At 50.1% G+C, this 15,630-nt stretch overlaps 1 protein-coding gene across 1 annotated transcript in view; it reads left to right on the top strand.

The window, feature by feature from the left end:
- Positions 1–15,630, top strand: part of LOC134336906 (transient receptor potential cation channel subfamily V member 1-like) — a 45,178-nt gene that overhangs the window by 19,067 nt on the left and 10,481 nt on the right. The window contains exons 5-11 of the mRNA XM_063031536.1: positions 858–998; positions 7,216–7,514; positions 9,214–9,390; positions 9,815–9,973; positions 10,775–10,870; positions 12,535–12,608; positions 14,581–14,746. Coding sequence (XP_062887606.1) covers positions 858–998; positions 7,216–7,514; positions 9,214–9,390; positions 9,815–9,973; positions 10,775–10,870; positions 12,535–12,608; positions 14,581–14,746 — 1,112 coding nt within the window. The remainder of the gene's footprint in view (positions 1–857; positions 999–7,215; positions 7,515–9,213; positions 9,391–9,814; positions 9,974–10,774; positions 10,871–12,534; positions 12,609–14,580; positions 14,747–15,630) is intronic.

The following is a 15,630-nucleotide window of genomic DNA, read 5'->3' on the forward strand; positions in this document are numbered from 1 at the left end:
AGTATTGTGAACAGTTTTGGGCTCCTCATCTAAAAAAAGATGTCCTGGCATTGGAGAGGGTTCAGAGTAGGTTCACAAGGATGATTTTAGGAATGAAATGGCTAACACTCAAGAAACATTTGATGGCTCTGGGCCTGTACTCGCTGGAATTTAGAAGGATGAGGAGGGACGTCAGTGAAACCTTTCAAATGTTGAGATGCCTAGGCAGAGTAGATATGGAAAGGGTGTTTCCCATGGTGGGGGAGTCTAGGACAAGAGGGCACAGCCTCAGGATAGAAGGGTGTCCATTTAAAACACAGATGAGGAGAAATTTCTTTAGCCAGGGGGTGGTGAATTTGTGGAATTTGATGCCACATGCAGCTGTGGAGGCCAGGTCATTGGGTGTATTTAAGGCAGAGATTGATAGGTTCTTGATTGGACATGGCATCAAAGGCTATGGGGAGAAGGATGAGAGTGGGGCTGTGGAGGGGAGAAGGATCAGCAATGATTGAATGGCAGAGCAGACTCAATGGGCCAAATGGCCTTATTCTGCTCCTATGTCTTATGGTCTAATGGGGAAGGGTTGGGGTGGTGAGGAGGGATAGGGTGGAGGAGGAGAGGTGGAATGGGGTGTGGATGGTGGGGAGGGCTGTGATAGTGTTGCTGAGCAGGGGTGGGGGTGAGTGGGTCAGAATGGGGAGGTGACCACTCTGTGTACAAGGGATGTTTCTCTGTGTCATGAGAGTGGGGATATCATTTTACAGACTAGCCGGAGGAGGGGAGTTGTGTGCCCTCACACAACCCCTGTCACTCCTGGCTGTCCATCTTGCTGTCACCCAGCTTGGCTGTGGACTGACCCTGTCTCGACTCCACACCAGGTCAGACAGCCCTACACATCGCCATCGAGCGGCGCTGCCTGCACTTCGTGGCACTCCTGATCCGGAACGGAGCCAATGTCCACTCCAAGGCCAGCGGCTTGTTCTTCAAGGCCAAGGAGGGCCAGACCGGATTCTACTTCGGTATGGAGAGCTGGGTATGCGCTGGGTGGGGAACTGTGGGAGGGGGAGAAGGAAAAGTGGGAGACAGAGAGGGAGCTGGCAAACATGGATGGGGAAGAGATGGGATTGGGAGTGGAGTACAGCACAGAGAACTGATACAGGCACACACTCACTCTCACACACACACTCACATACACATGCCGTCGTGGCTATCCCTCGAGGTCGAGAACTGATACAGGCACACACACACACACAATCAAGGACATTCTCCCTCCTCCTATCAGGTAGATGATAGAAAACTCTTGCTGTTTATTTGCTACCTGCAATGCACTTTCTCTATAACTAGTTTTATTTGTCACATGCACATTGAAATGTACAGTGAATGTGTCATTTTGGATCAACAACCAACACCGCTGAGGATGTGCTGGGGGCAGCCCGCAAGTGTCACCATGTTTCCCGTGCCAACATTGCATTCCCACAACTGACTAACCCTAACCTGTACATGTTTGGAATATGGGAGGAAACCAGAGCACCCACAGGAAACCTACATGGTCATGGGGAGAACATGCAAACTCCTTAAAGACAGCAGTGGGAATTTAATCCCAATCCTCAGCACTGTAAAGCCTTGTGCTAGCCACCACACTAATTTTTGAGCACAGGCTGAACAGACTCTCGTGCTTCGATGAAGAGTATACGAGCAGAGGAGTGTTTTGAGGTCAGTCGTTCCTCTATGGGGTGAGGAGGGGTAGGATTCCAAAACAAAGGGTGTGAAAACTGAGACACAAGCAACAGCAGCTTAAAAAAAAATCAGCTGGAGGAGCTCAGTGGGTCAGACAGCATCTGTGGAGGGAAATGGACAGTCAATGTTTAAGGTGGAGACCCTTCATCCACCAATTTGAGTGAGAATCAGCCCTAAATAGATGGTCAAATAGAACAGAGAATGGTACAGCACAACACAGACCCTTTGACCCACAATGTTGGGCCCACATTTTAACCTACATCACTATCAATCTGATCCTTGCCTCCTACACAACTCATAACCCTCCATTTTACTTACGTGTGTGTGCCTAAGAGTTCTCCCTCTCGACCTCATTCTTCTGCCTTCTCCCCATAACCTTTGGCACCCTGACTAATCAAGAACCTATCAACCTCTATTTTAAATATACACAGTGACTTGGCCTCCACAGCCATCTGTGGCAATTAATTGTCCCTGTTGTATCAGCCTTTACCACCACCTCTGTCAGCGTATCCAGACACCTTCCACTCTATCTGTAATTCCTATCATGGGTATCTCCCCTAAATTTCCCTCCACTCACTTTAACCAGATGCCCTCCAGAATTAGTTATTGCCACTCTGGGGAAAAGTGGCCATCTTCTCCATCTGTACTTCTTATCATCTCGTACACCTCTATCAAGTCGCCTCTCACCCTCCATCGCTCCAAAGAAAGAGTGCTAGCTCACTTAATCCTGTGCTGATAAACGGTCTTTAATCCAAAAATCATTCTACAAATAGATGGGTCTGTGTTGGGCTGTGATTCAAGGTTCACAGAACCAGGGCTGTAATTGTGTGACACAGTAACGTAGCAGCGAGCGTACCATTATTACAGTGTCATACTCCTGGCTTCAATACCATACACTGTCCGTCAATCTCCCCACGACCGCATGCGTTTCCTCTGGGTGCTCTGCTTTCACCTTCCAAAGACATATAGGCTCGGGTTAGTGAGTTCTTGGCACCTGAAGCATGGTAACACCTGCAGGCTGCCCCCAGCCAAGCCTCAGACTGCTGGCCATTAGCACCAAGAACAGATTTTGATGTACTTGTCTTTATCTTTTTTGTCTTTATGAGGGTCTGTGGCCACTGAACAGCATCTTTTTTTTGTGGCAGTTTAACAGATGCCAGCACATATAGCGTGAGCTTAGCACACAATATCATTAGCCAGAGTATATAGCGTGAGCTTAGCACACAACATCATTAGCCAGAGTATATAGCGTGAGCTTAGCACACAACATCATTAGCCAGAGTATATAGCGTGAGCTTAGCACACAACATCATTAGCCAGAGTATATAGCGTGAGCTTAGCACACATCATTACTCAGAGTCTTGTGATGTGTGGTGAGCCTTTGGCCTGAATGCAGTCTGTTTTCACTAAGTTATTTGGGTTACACGCTCTGTGGGAACCTACACAGTTTCCCACCGAGGTTGCCACACTATGCTGCCTCAGGCTGGTGTATCACTCTCTGCTGGGGTGATGTTTAGTGTAGATCTTGTACTCAGAGGGGCCTCTGAGGGGAAATTGGAAGTTTCTCCCAGGTGGAGGTTGGGTACTGACCTTCCATCTGGATGGGACTGTAGCTGCTAACCTGTGATGATGTTCTTCAAGATTTTCAAAGGTTGAGTTTACTGTTAGGTGCATACATCCATGTGTGTACAGAAGCAATGAAAATCCTTACTCACAGCAGTGTCACGGGCGCATAGCCCTGGAGGCACAACACTCAGAAGAAAAACATAAATTGTGCAAAATTATACAAGAAAGAACACAATAAGAACAAGAACGTCCATTATAGTGCAAAGTGATTCAAATGTTGCGACACTGAGGTAGTGATTAAGGTGGTGTATGTTGGGTCTTCCATTCCCTGCTGCTTCTGGGGTCTCTCAGCCAACCCTAGACACAAAAGTATGAAGTGATTCACTATGAAAGGTCAAATGAAGAGAGAGTACAGGGTTCATGGCAGGATTCTTAGCAGCGTGGAGGTACAGAGGGCTTCACATCCATAGATCCCTCAAAGTTTCCGCACAATCTGACAAGGTGGTTGAGGAGGCGTTTGCTGTGTTGGCCTTCATTAGTTGGGGGATTGAGTTCAAGGGCAGCAAGGTAATGTTGCAGCTTTATAAAACCCCAATCAGACCACTCTTGGAATATTGTGTTCAGTTCTAGTCACCTCATTATAGGAAGGATGTGGAAGCTTTAGAGAGGATGCAGAGGAGATTGACCAGGATGCTGCCTGGATTAGAGAGAGTGTTTTATGAGGAAAGGTGGAGCAAGGTAGGACTTTCCTCTTTGGAGCAAAGGAGGATGAATGGTGACTTGATAGAGGTGTACGAGATGATAAGAGGCATAGATAGAGTGGACAGGCCAGATGAGTTTTTTCCAGAGCAGAAATTATTAATACTAGAGGGCATAATTTTAAGGTGATTGGAAGAAAGTATAAGGGAATGTCAAAGCTAGGTATTTTTTTTATACAGAGAGTGGTAGGTGCATGTAGTGTGCTGCCAGGGGTGGTGGTAAAGGCAGATACATTAGCAACATTTAAGAAACTCTTGGATAGATACATAGATGATAGAAAAATAGACGGCAAAGTAAAAGAGAAGGGTGAGATTGATCTCATCCTGACAGAAGGTTATGAAGTTATGAAATATAGATAGAAATGTCAAATACCAGAGGGCATGGCTTTAATGAAAGACAGAAGATTTAAGGAAGAAATGCAAGATAAGTTCTATTTACACAAAGGTGGTAATTACTTGGAACTTGATGCATGGGGAGTGGTTCAAAGTTCGAAGTAAATTGATTATCAAAATACATATATGTCACCATTTACAACCCTCAGATCCATTTTTTGTGGGCATATATAGTAAATTCAAGAAACACAATAACAGACTGCACTCAACCGGGTGGACAGACAACCAGTGTGCAAAAGACAGCAACCTGTGCAAATACAAAAGAGAAAAAAAAAGCAATAAATATTAAGAACGTGAGATGAGAAGTCCTTAAAAGGGAGTCTATAGGTTATGGGAACAGTTCAGCAATGGGGTGAGTGAAGTTATCCCCTTTGGTTCAAGAGCCTGATGTTTGAGTAATAAGAGTTTCTGAACCTGGCGGTTCCTGTATAGTATCTTCTTCCTGATGGCATCAGCAAGAAGAGAGCATGGCCTGGTTGGTGGGTGTCTTTGATGACGGATGCTGTTTTCCTGCGACAACACTCGGTGGAGATGTGCTCAGTGATAGAGAGGGCTTTACCCATGATGGACTGGGCCGTATCCACTACCTTTTGTAGGATTTTTTGTTCAAGGGCATTGGCGTTTCGATACCAGGCTGTGATACCACCAGTCAATATACTGTCCACCACACATCTATAGAAGTTTGTCAAAGTTCTAGATGACGTGCCAAATCTTCACAAACTCCTCAGAAAGTAGAGGTGTATCTGTGCTTTCTTCATAAATTCACTTATGTACTGGCCGAGGACTGATCCTCTGAAATGATAACACTGAGGATTTTATAGTTGCTGACCCTCTCACCTCTGACCCCCCCCCGATGAGGACTGGCTCATGGACCTCCAGTTTCCTCCACTTGAAGCCAGTAATCAGCTCCTTGGTCTTGCTGACATTGAGTGAGAGGTTGATGTTGAGTTACCACTCAGCCAGATTCTCATTGTCCCTCCGCTGTGCTGATTCGTCACCACCTTTGATTTGGCCTATGACAGTGGTGCGTCAGCAAATTTAAACACGGCATTGGAGCTGTGCTTAACCTCACAGTTATAAGTCTGCTTGCTCCTGCAAGTAGAGCAGGGGGCTAAGCCATCAGCCTTGTGGAGCACCTGTACTAATGGGGACGACGGAGGAAATGTTGTTGCCAATCCGAACTGACTGGGGTCTGCAAGTGAGGAAATTGAGGATCCAATTGCACAGGGAGGTATTGAGGCCCAGGTCTTGAAACCTATTGATTGGTTTTGAGGGGATGATGGTATTGAGTGGCCAGCTGTAGTCAAAGAAGAGGAATTTAGACAGACACATGAACAGGCAGGGAACAGAGGGATGCATTGTATACCATAAGACATAGCAGCAAATTTTGGCCATTCAGCCCATTGAGTCTGCTCTACCATTTGATCATATCTGATTTGTTATCCCTCTCAATCCCATTCTCCTGCCTTCTCTCGATAACATTTAAATATACCCAAAGACTTGGCCTCCACAGCTGGGACAATGGATTCCGCAGCCATCTGTTGCAATTAATTCCACAGATTCACTACCCTCTGGCTGAAGAAATTCCTCCTCATCTCTGTTCTAAAGAGACGTCCCTCTATTCTGAGGCTGTGCCCTCTGGTCTAGACTCTCCCCACTATAGGAAATGTCCTCTCCACATCCACTCTATCAAGGACTTTCAGTATTCAGTGAGATCTTCCCCCACCCGCCATTCTTCTAAACTCCAGTGAGTACAGGCCCAGAGACATCAAACACTCATCATAAGATAACTCATTCAATCATTACCATGTACATTCAATTGTGATTTGTTGATATTGTTACATACACAGTACTGTGCACAAGTCTTAGGCGTGTACACACACACACACATATATATATATACACAGTAGTTAAAGTACCTAAGACTTTACACAGTACTGTATTTGTCAATGTGGAGCGGAGAGCACATCTGTAAATCTGGAAGAAGCAAAGGATGTCGGGAATGGTGAGGGTTGAGCGCTGTAGGAGGGGCATAGGACAGGTGGCAGAGAAGGAGTGTCAGGGGTGGGTGGTGGTGTGGGTGCAGACACACCCAGTCCTGATACACCAGGCAAGGTCATTTGATTCCAAACAACTGACATACTGATCATTACATAATACCTCTCTGGCACTTTCTGCTCTCTTCCCTCTCCCTTTCCCCTCTCCCTGCCCACTTCCCACCCTCAGTCCACAATAGAGACCCATATCAGAATCAGGTTTGTCATCACTCACATATGTCATGAAATCTGCCTTTTTTTTTTGCATCAACAGTACAATGCAATACATAAAATTACACACACTGCGTATGTCTCAGACTTGTCCACTGTATGATATGCGAGCAAGTAGTAGGTTGGTAAAGTTAGAGAGGGAGCACGTGGGGCAACTTACAGAGCGGGAGCGACCACCCGGTCCCGATCCCGCCAAAACAACGCGCATGCGCACGCGACAGCCCGCGTTAAAAAGATAGGAGGCTTAATCGCGTCACCGCGCGATCGATTGGGCGCATGCGCACTTGCTACACTCTTGCAATCGATCCAGTATGGTTGGGGTATCGTGGGCGGGGCGGAGGGTGTGGGCCGAAGGGCCTGTTTCTTGCGGTACTGTCATAGGGAGGAATCTAAGTGAAAGAGAAAACAAATCATAACACAGAGTCACACACAAAATGCTGGGGGAAGTCGGCAGGTATGGAGGGGAATAAACAGTCGCTGTTTTGGGTGGATCTGACCAGGGGTCTCTCGAACAGGGGAGCTGCCCCTCTCGCTGGCTGCCTGCACCAACCAGCTGGAGGTGGTGGACCACCTCCTGGAGAACCCTTACCGCAAGGCCGACATTGGCGCCGTAGACTCCAGGGGCAACAACGTACTGCACGCCCTGGTGTCCATCTCCGACAACAGCCGGGAGAACACCAAGTTCGTCACCGAGATGTACGACCACCTCCTCAGGATGGGCGTGAAGCTCAGACCTCAGCTCAGCCTGGAAAGCATGGCGAATAGGAAGGGGCTGACACCCCTCAAGCTGGCCGCCAAGACCGGGAAGATTGAGGTGGGTGCTGGGGCTTGGGGGGAGGGGGCAGGTCCCAGTGGGTTCCACACACACCCCAATTCCTCATGGTCGAACATCCCATCATCCTGGTGCTGTTTTCACAGGGAGCTTGGAGTGAAAGGGCGATGTGTGGAAGGAAAGTTTGGGGGAAGACAGAGGGGGAAGTGCAACAGGGGGTCAGGGATACAGGGTGAGTTTGATCGAGGATAGGGGGAGGGTGTGACATGACGGAGAGAGAGAGAGAGAGAGAGGGGGTTATGACAGGCGGGAGGAAGAGGAGCAAAGGAGGATCGAGAGAGAGATTGAAAATGCAGGGGCTGTGTGACAGAATAGAGAGTGAAGGAGAGTGTGACAGGTCAGAGAGATGGTGAGGAGGACAGATAGGTAGACAGGATGGTTAACCAGAGTGTGACAGAGAACTGCATCAGTACCACCCCTCCCATTGTGTGACCCTCCCTCAGTACCACCCCTCCCACAGTGCGACCCTCCCTCAGTACCACTCCTCCCGCAGTGCAACCCTCCCTCAGTACCACCCCTCCCACAGGGTGACCCTCCCTCGGTACCACCCCTCCCAGTGTGACCCTCCCTCGGTACCACCCCCCCACAGTGTGACCCTCCCTCGGTACCACCACTCCCACAGTGCGACCCTCCCTCAGTACCACCCCTCCCACAGGGTGACCCTCCCTCGGGACCACCCCTCCCACAGTGTGACCCTCCCTCGGTACCACCCCTCCCAGTGTGACCCTCCCTCGGTACCACCCCCCCCCCACAGTGTGACCCTCCCTCGGTACCACCCCCCCACACTGTGACCCTCCCTCGGTACCACCACTCCCACAGTGTGACTCTCCCTCAGTACCACTCCTCCCTCAGTACCACCTACAACAGTGCAACCCTCCCTCAGTACCACCCCTCCCACAGGGTGACCCTCCCTCGGGACCACCCCTCCCACAGTGTGACCCTCCCTCGGGACCACCCCTCCCACAGTGTGACCCTCCCTCGGTACCACCCCTCCCAGTGTGACCCTCCCTCGGTACAACCCCCCCCCACAGTGTGACCCTCCCTCGGTACCACCCCCCCACAGTGTGACCCTCCCTCAGTACCACCCCTCCCACATGCGACCCTCCCTCAGGACCACCCCTCCCGCATTGTGACTCTCCCGCAGTACCACCCCTCCCACAGGGTGACCCTCCCTCAGTTCCACCCCTCCCTCAGTACCACCTACCACAGTGCGACCCTCCCTCGGTATCACCCCTCCCACAGTGCGACCCTCCCTCGGCAACACCCCTCCCACAGTGCGACCCTCCCTCGGCAACACCCCTCCCACAGTGCGACCCTCCCTCGGCACCACCCCTCCCGCATGCGACCCTCCCTCGGCACCACCCCTCCCACAGTGCGACCCTCCCTCAGTATCACCCCCGCCACAGTGTGATCCTCCCTCAAAACCACCCCTCCCACAGTGTGACCCTCCCTCGGTATCACCGCTCCCACAGTGTGACCCTCCCTCGGTGCTACCCCTCCCACAGTGTGACCCTCGCTCAGTACCACCCCCCCAACACAGTGCGATGCTCCATCAGCCCCACGTCAGATAGAGCCAGTGCCAGTCTCTGTCGGGGGTTTGACTGACAAACTCGCTCCACTCTCCTGGTCCTCCCGTTATGCTCTCTCACTGTAAATCCCTGTGGATGGTGTGTCTCCTCAGATCCTCAAGCACATCATTGGGAGAGAGATGCGGGAGGAGGAATGCCGACACCTGTCCAGGAAGTTCCAGGAGTGGGCGTACGGACCAGTACACTCCTCGCTGTATGACCTTTCGTCCCTCGACACATACGAGAAGAACTCAGTGCTGGAGATCATCGTGTATGGCAGCGAAACGCCGGTAAATGACGAGTCCCTCCCCAGCCCCGTGCTCAGACCAGGAGTCGGGAGAGTTGGTGGGGGGCGTCGTTGGATGGTCCCGCTTTCCTCTGCACTTTGGGATTGTCAGTGGGTATGGGAAAGGGGCTAGGAGGGGAAACTCCCCCTGTACCGTCCCATCACACACTCCCAGAACCGGATACAGAGCGAAACTCCCTCTACACCACCCATAACATACACCTGGGGTCAGGCACAGAGTGAAGCCTCATACACACCGTCCTATTTCTGTGTGTGTCTGTGTCTGTGTCTGTGTCTATCTGTCTGTGTCTGTTCTTGGATTCAGTAACAGTGGACTGCAGCTCCCCCTGCTGTGACCAGTTGGAATTTCAGTATGCCGGTGTGTCTGTACTCACCCCAGCTCTGCTAATGCTCTCTCCCTCTGCCAGAACCGACATGAGATGCTGTTCCTCGAGCCTCTGAAACACCTGCTTCAGGAGAAGTGGAACAACTTTGCCAGGTTCATCTTTTACTTCAAGTTCATCGTGTATTTGGCTTATATGGTCATCTTCACTGTGACAGCCTACAACCGGATCGAGGGCAGGAAGGTGCGGCAAATCTCTCTGTGATGGTAGGCCAGGCTGGGTGTTAGGTGTGGTTCCTTACCCCTCAGTCCCAGCTGCAGGGGTCATTGTGGAGTCCACACACTGCATGCTGATCGTGCATTACTGCATGAGGGGAGACTGAGAGAGCATCATATGGTAGGGGATAATGCCAAGTGAGGATCCCTCAGTGGGAGAGATGATACTGAGGGGGGTCACAATGGGAGGGGTGGTACTGAGGGAGGGTCACGCTGCAGGAGGGGCAGTACCGCGGGAGGGTCACACTGTGGGAGGGTCACACTGTGGGAGGGGTGGTACCGAGGGAGAGTCACGCTGTAGGAAGGGTGGTACTGAGGGAGGGTTACACATTGGTACTGAGGGAGAGTCACACTGTGGGGGGGGGTGGTACCGAGGGAGGGTCACACTGTGGGAGGGGTGGTACCGAGAGAGGGTCACACACTGGGAGGGGTGGTACCGAGAGAGGGTCACACTGTGGGAGGGGTGGTACCGAGGGAGGGGTGGTACTGAGGGAGGGTCACACTGTGGGAGGGGTGGTACTGAGGGAGGGTCACACTGTGGGAGGGGTGGTAGTGAGGGAGGGTCACACTGTGAGGGGTGGTACTGAGGGAGGGTCACACTGTGGGAGGGGTGGTACTGAGGGAGGGTCACGCTGTGGGAGGAGTAGGACTGATGAAGAGTCACACTTTGGGAGGGGAGAAAGGGAGTATTGCATCATCTGTGTTTGGGGTTGCCACTTCACACAGACCCTCTGCAGATAAACTTTGTCCCACTTTGTTCCTGCTGCAGCCTCCCTTTGAGATTGAGCGCAACGTCAAAGGATACCTGCGTCTGAGCGGACAGTGTGTGATGGTGCTTGGAGCCCTCTACCTCTTCTTCCAGGGGGTGAGAACTTGCACTACTCAGTCCCGGGGTGGAGCAGGGTTGGTCCCAGGCTACTTGGCCCCTCTTTTCTGTCAGCCCAGGACAGGAAGAGGACATTCTGCCCTTTACTTCCAATATCTGAGGCTGATGTGAACTGTTTCCACGAGCAGAAAATGCAGGTTACTGACAACTTGAAGCTAGTCACTCCCAGCAATGGGACTCGTCAACTGTGGTTGACAACTGATTTAGGAGAAGGAAATCTCCAGTGCCTTGGCGCTACAGCTACTCATGGGGAGGCTTCAGGAGTAAACCCTAAGGAGAACTCTGGAGCTGGAGTCTCTAAGACAGTCCTCTGTTGAGATTGACACAGATCAGCAACTCCTGCGACACCGCTGGTGCCAAACTGCTCTTTCTTTCGATTCATCAGCTGGCTGGAGAGGGAGGAGCCTTCTGCATGGGCAACAGCTTGCTCCCTGTACTGTACCACCCTGGCCTGCATATCGCCTTTGATGTGGACAGCTGGGCTGGCACGGTAGTGTGGTGGTTACCACAATGCTTTACAGCACTGGTGACCCGGTTCATTTCCTGCTGCTGCCTAGAAGCAGTTTGTACGTTCTCCCCGTGTGGATTTCCTCCCATGGTCCAAGGGTGCACCAGGTAGTAGGTAAATTGTCCTGTGATTAGGCTAGGGTTAGACTTGGGGCTTGCTGGGTGGTGCAGCTCGACAGGCTGGAAGGGCCTTTTGGATGCTGTATCTATGTACAAAGAAAGAAAACATCCATGGTCGACCCTAACCAATGTAGGGCCACCACTGTCTGTGTTGGAGTGGCTGAACCACTGGACGAGTAGGTTTAATATCACATGAAATCTGTTAACAGCGGCAGCAGTACAGCGATAATAGAAGCAACTGGTGAATTGTAAACTGTGTAGAAGTAATAGTTAAATTAAATGCGTAGTGCAAAAATAGAAATTAAAAAGTAGTGAGGTAGTGTTCATGGGTTCAATGCCCATTCAGAAATCCGACGGCAGAGGGGAAGAAGCTGTTCCTGAATCGCTGAGTGTGTGCCTTCACATTCCTTCCTGATGGTAGCAATGAGAACAAGGCATGACCTGGGTGATGGGGCTCCTTATTGATCCACATCACCTTTTTGAGGCATTGCTCCTTGAAGATGTTCTGGATACCAGTGTGTTGATCCAGATTGCAGCATCAGAAATCTCTGATATCCCCTTGGGACAGAGACCATTTAAATCACTTTTGCTCATGCAAGTTGTGTCTTTTTTTCACAAAACTGCATTTCTTGCAAATTACAAATCTACAATACGACAACAAACAGAGACAAGAACAGTGACTAATATGAAGTAAATTAAAACACTTCCATCCTTACTTACAATGTGATTTATCCCTGTGGCACCCGGTGGTCCCAGAATATCTCCTTGGTAACCATGGGCACTGTGCCTTCCCTCGTCAGGGTATCCTGACATGGACGTACCCCTGGAACATCACCAGGCAGAACACTCCACTGCCCACTTCCAAAACCCTTGGATAAGTATCTTTACTAATCTCAGGAACAGGAGTTTACTAAGACATGATCCAGGTTGTGCTTGGTTTGAGAGATGGCTGTCAGTTTAATGAGGCCAATTTTGGATTATCAGAAATGATTGCGTGTCCTTTGCTCCCTCCTCAGATTGAAGAGGTGTTTCTACGGAGGAGAAGGACTCCCAAGTCGATATCTATCGATGGCTACTGTGATATTCTCTTGTAAGTCCCTAAATGTCGCATTGCTCAGTTGGCTCTCGTTGTGCACTCCAGGTCGGCCAGCAGCCATTCCATCCGGACAGCCTCTGCTCTGTCCAATAAACTGGCCTCTCGTTCCACCTCCCCTCCTTTCTCCACTCTCCCCCTCCTCCCCCCACATTCCCCCTCTCCCCCTTCCCCCTCCCCTCCTCCCTCCAACTGCCTCTCCCCTTTCTTCTTTTCTCCCTCCTCCCACTCTCTCCCCTCTCCCTTCCCCCTTCTTATTTCACCCTTTTCCCCCTCCACCCTTCTCCTCCTCTCTACGCCCTCTCGTACCCTTCTCTCCCTCATCACCCCCCTCTGGTGCCTTTATTTATGCCACCTTCCCTACATCTCCCCCCTCCCCCCGCCAGAGTGGACATGTGAAAGGGAAAACAACCTGGCAAGGCAGGGACTGGAGGAATACTCACCCAGGCTGGTCTGCCACCAGCCTTCCTGGGACCTGGACATTTAGATTCCTGCTGTTAGCTTTCCTCTGCCTTCCGCTGTGGAAATTCACACCTTCTGGCTGGAGCCTCAACTCTCAACTCTGCATCACAGCCGAGCTGTGAACCTTACCGAGGTAACTGCAGATCAACAGTGTGCCACGTCTGAAAGCACTGTGTTAACTGGGTCTTTGTTTCCTGAATTCCACCTAAAATGGGTGGTTGTGCCCAGTTCTGGTCGTTTCATTATAGGAAGGATGTGGAAGCTTTAGAGAAAGTTGAGAGGTTTACCAGGATGCTGCCTGGATTAGAGAGTGTCTTATGAGGAAAAGTTGAGGCAGCTAAACCTTTTCTCTTTGGAGTAAAGGAGGATGAAAGGTGACTTGATCGAGGTATACAATGAAACAAGAGACATAGATCGAGTGGACAGCCAGAGACTTTCTCCCAGGGTGGAAATGACTAACTCCAGATGATACTCAAAGTGAGTTGAGGGAAGTTTAGAGGTCAGAGGTAGTTTTTTTTTTAAAACAGAGTAGAAAGTTCCTGAAATCCATTGCCGGGGTGGTGACCGAGGCAGATTTATTAGGGACATTTAAGAGACCCTTAAATAGGCACGCAGAAGCTGGAGGGCTATGTGGGAGGGAGGGTTAGATTGATCTTAGAGTAAGTTGAAAGATTGGCACAATATCATGGGCTGGAGAGCCTCTGTAGTGTTGTACTGATATAGATTCTTACCTGGAAAAAGCAGCAGGCTAGCCAGCCTCTGGAGGGAGAAGCTGGTGTTCACACAGACTCATACAGCATGGATCCAGGCCATTCATGCAGTCCCCCCTCCCCCATCCATACTGACCTCCTTCCAGCACTTGGCCTGCAGCCCCCTAGTCCTGGCCCATTCAGGTGCTCATTCAGACTCCCCTTGGGTTCTGACTCAAGGGTCTTCAGGCTGAAATGTTTCCTCTCTACAAATGCTGCCCGACCTGCCGAATGTCTTTACTCTTGTAGCATGAACAAAGTCACCAGAGAGACGCTGAAGCTAGTGGATACAAAAGTGTCTCATTCAACAAAAATGAGCAGCAGGCTTCATATTGAGACACCTTTGCAGGAAGAAGCCTGTTCAACCCAACATAACATGACATTTTTATATGCTAAAGATCAAAGGTAACAGCAGGACAATCCTATATTTACAATGTACCTACAATGCTTCCTTTGAATTACATATAGTTTTCACACACCTCCTTCTTTGCACCCACACTCCAGACACCCAAAATGAATGTTAATCAGCATTGTCTGGTTTGCAATCAACCCCAGCCTGCGGCTCCAGGAAAACCATTGTTCAGGGCTGCATTTTAAATTCAATCTACAATCCATGTTCATGTCTGAAGACTGGTTGCTGGTGAAAATATTTACGATATACCCTAACTCAAGAATATGCCCTAATTTTCTGTTTGTCAAAGTCAATACTCTGCTCTTTTAATATTTCCCATTGAATCCCACGTGCCTGTTCCTTGCAGCTTCATCCAGTCTGTGGTTCTGCTGGCTGCAGCTGTGCTGTACACATGTGGGCGGGCAGAGTATGTGGGCTTCCTGGTGATTTCCCTGGCGATCGGCTGGATCAATACACTGTACTACACACGAGGCTTCCAGCAAATGGGCATCTACAGTGTGATGATGCAAAAGGTAAAGTGAACTGACTGAACACCACCCAGATCCAGCACATGAAGGGGCGCAGTGGGGTGAGAGAAAGGTGGGAGGAAGAGAGAGGAACAGAAGTGAGGGAAAGAGAGAAGAGCAATAGAGATCAGAAGTATGGGGGGGTGGAAGAGAGGCTGGTTTTAGTTACAGAGGGATAGAGAGAGAGACAGGAAGAACAGGAAAGGATAGGAGAGTGACAGATCAGAAAAAAGAGTGAGAGCGAGAGGCTGGCTTTAATTAGAAAAAGAAGAAGGCAGATAAGAGACATGGAGGGAAGAAACAAACCAATGGGAAGAAAGGAGAGAAATAGAGAAATAAGAGGGAAAGGAAGCATCTATGGAAGGCATTGTTGTTTTGGGCTGAAACCCTTCATCAGGACTGGAAAGGAAGAGGGAAGAAGCCAGAGTAAGAAGGTCATCGGGAGGGGAAAGAGTACAAGCTGGCAGGTAGTAGGTGGGTTGGTGGGCAAAGGGTGGTATAGGGAGAAGCTGGGAGGTGACTGGTGGAAAAGGTAAAGGGCTGAAGAAGAAGGAATCTGATGGAAGAGGACAGTGGACCATTGGAGAAAGGGGAACCAGAGGGAGTGATGGGCACGTGTGAAGAAGGGGAGTAAGAGGGGAACCAGAATAGGGAATGGAAAAAGAGAGAGGAGGGGAGAAATTCCTGAAAGTCAGAGAAATCGATGTTCATGCCATCATGTTGACATCTACTGAGATGCAATAGGAGGAATTTCTCCAACCCAAGTGTGGCCTCATCATGGTGGTGGAGAAGACCATGGACCAACATGTCAGAATGGGAATGGGAACGGGAAAAACTGAATTGAAATGGGTGGCCTCCAAGAAATCTGGCCTGTAATGGTAGACAAATCA

The sequence above is a fragment of the Mobula hypostoma genome, chromosome 23 (genome assembly GCF_963921235.1).
Source record: "Mobula hypostoma chromosome 23, sMobHyp1.1, whole genome shotgun sequence".
Taxonomy (NCBI): Eukaryota; Metazoa; Chordata; class Chondrichthyes; order Myliobatiformes; family Myliobatidae; genus Mobula; species Mobula hypostoma.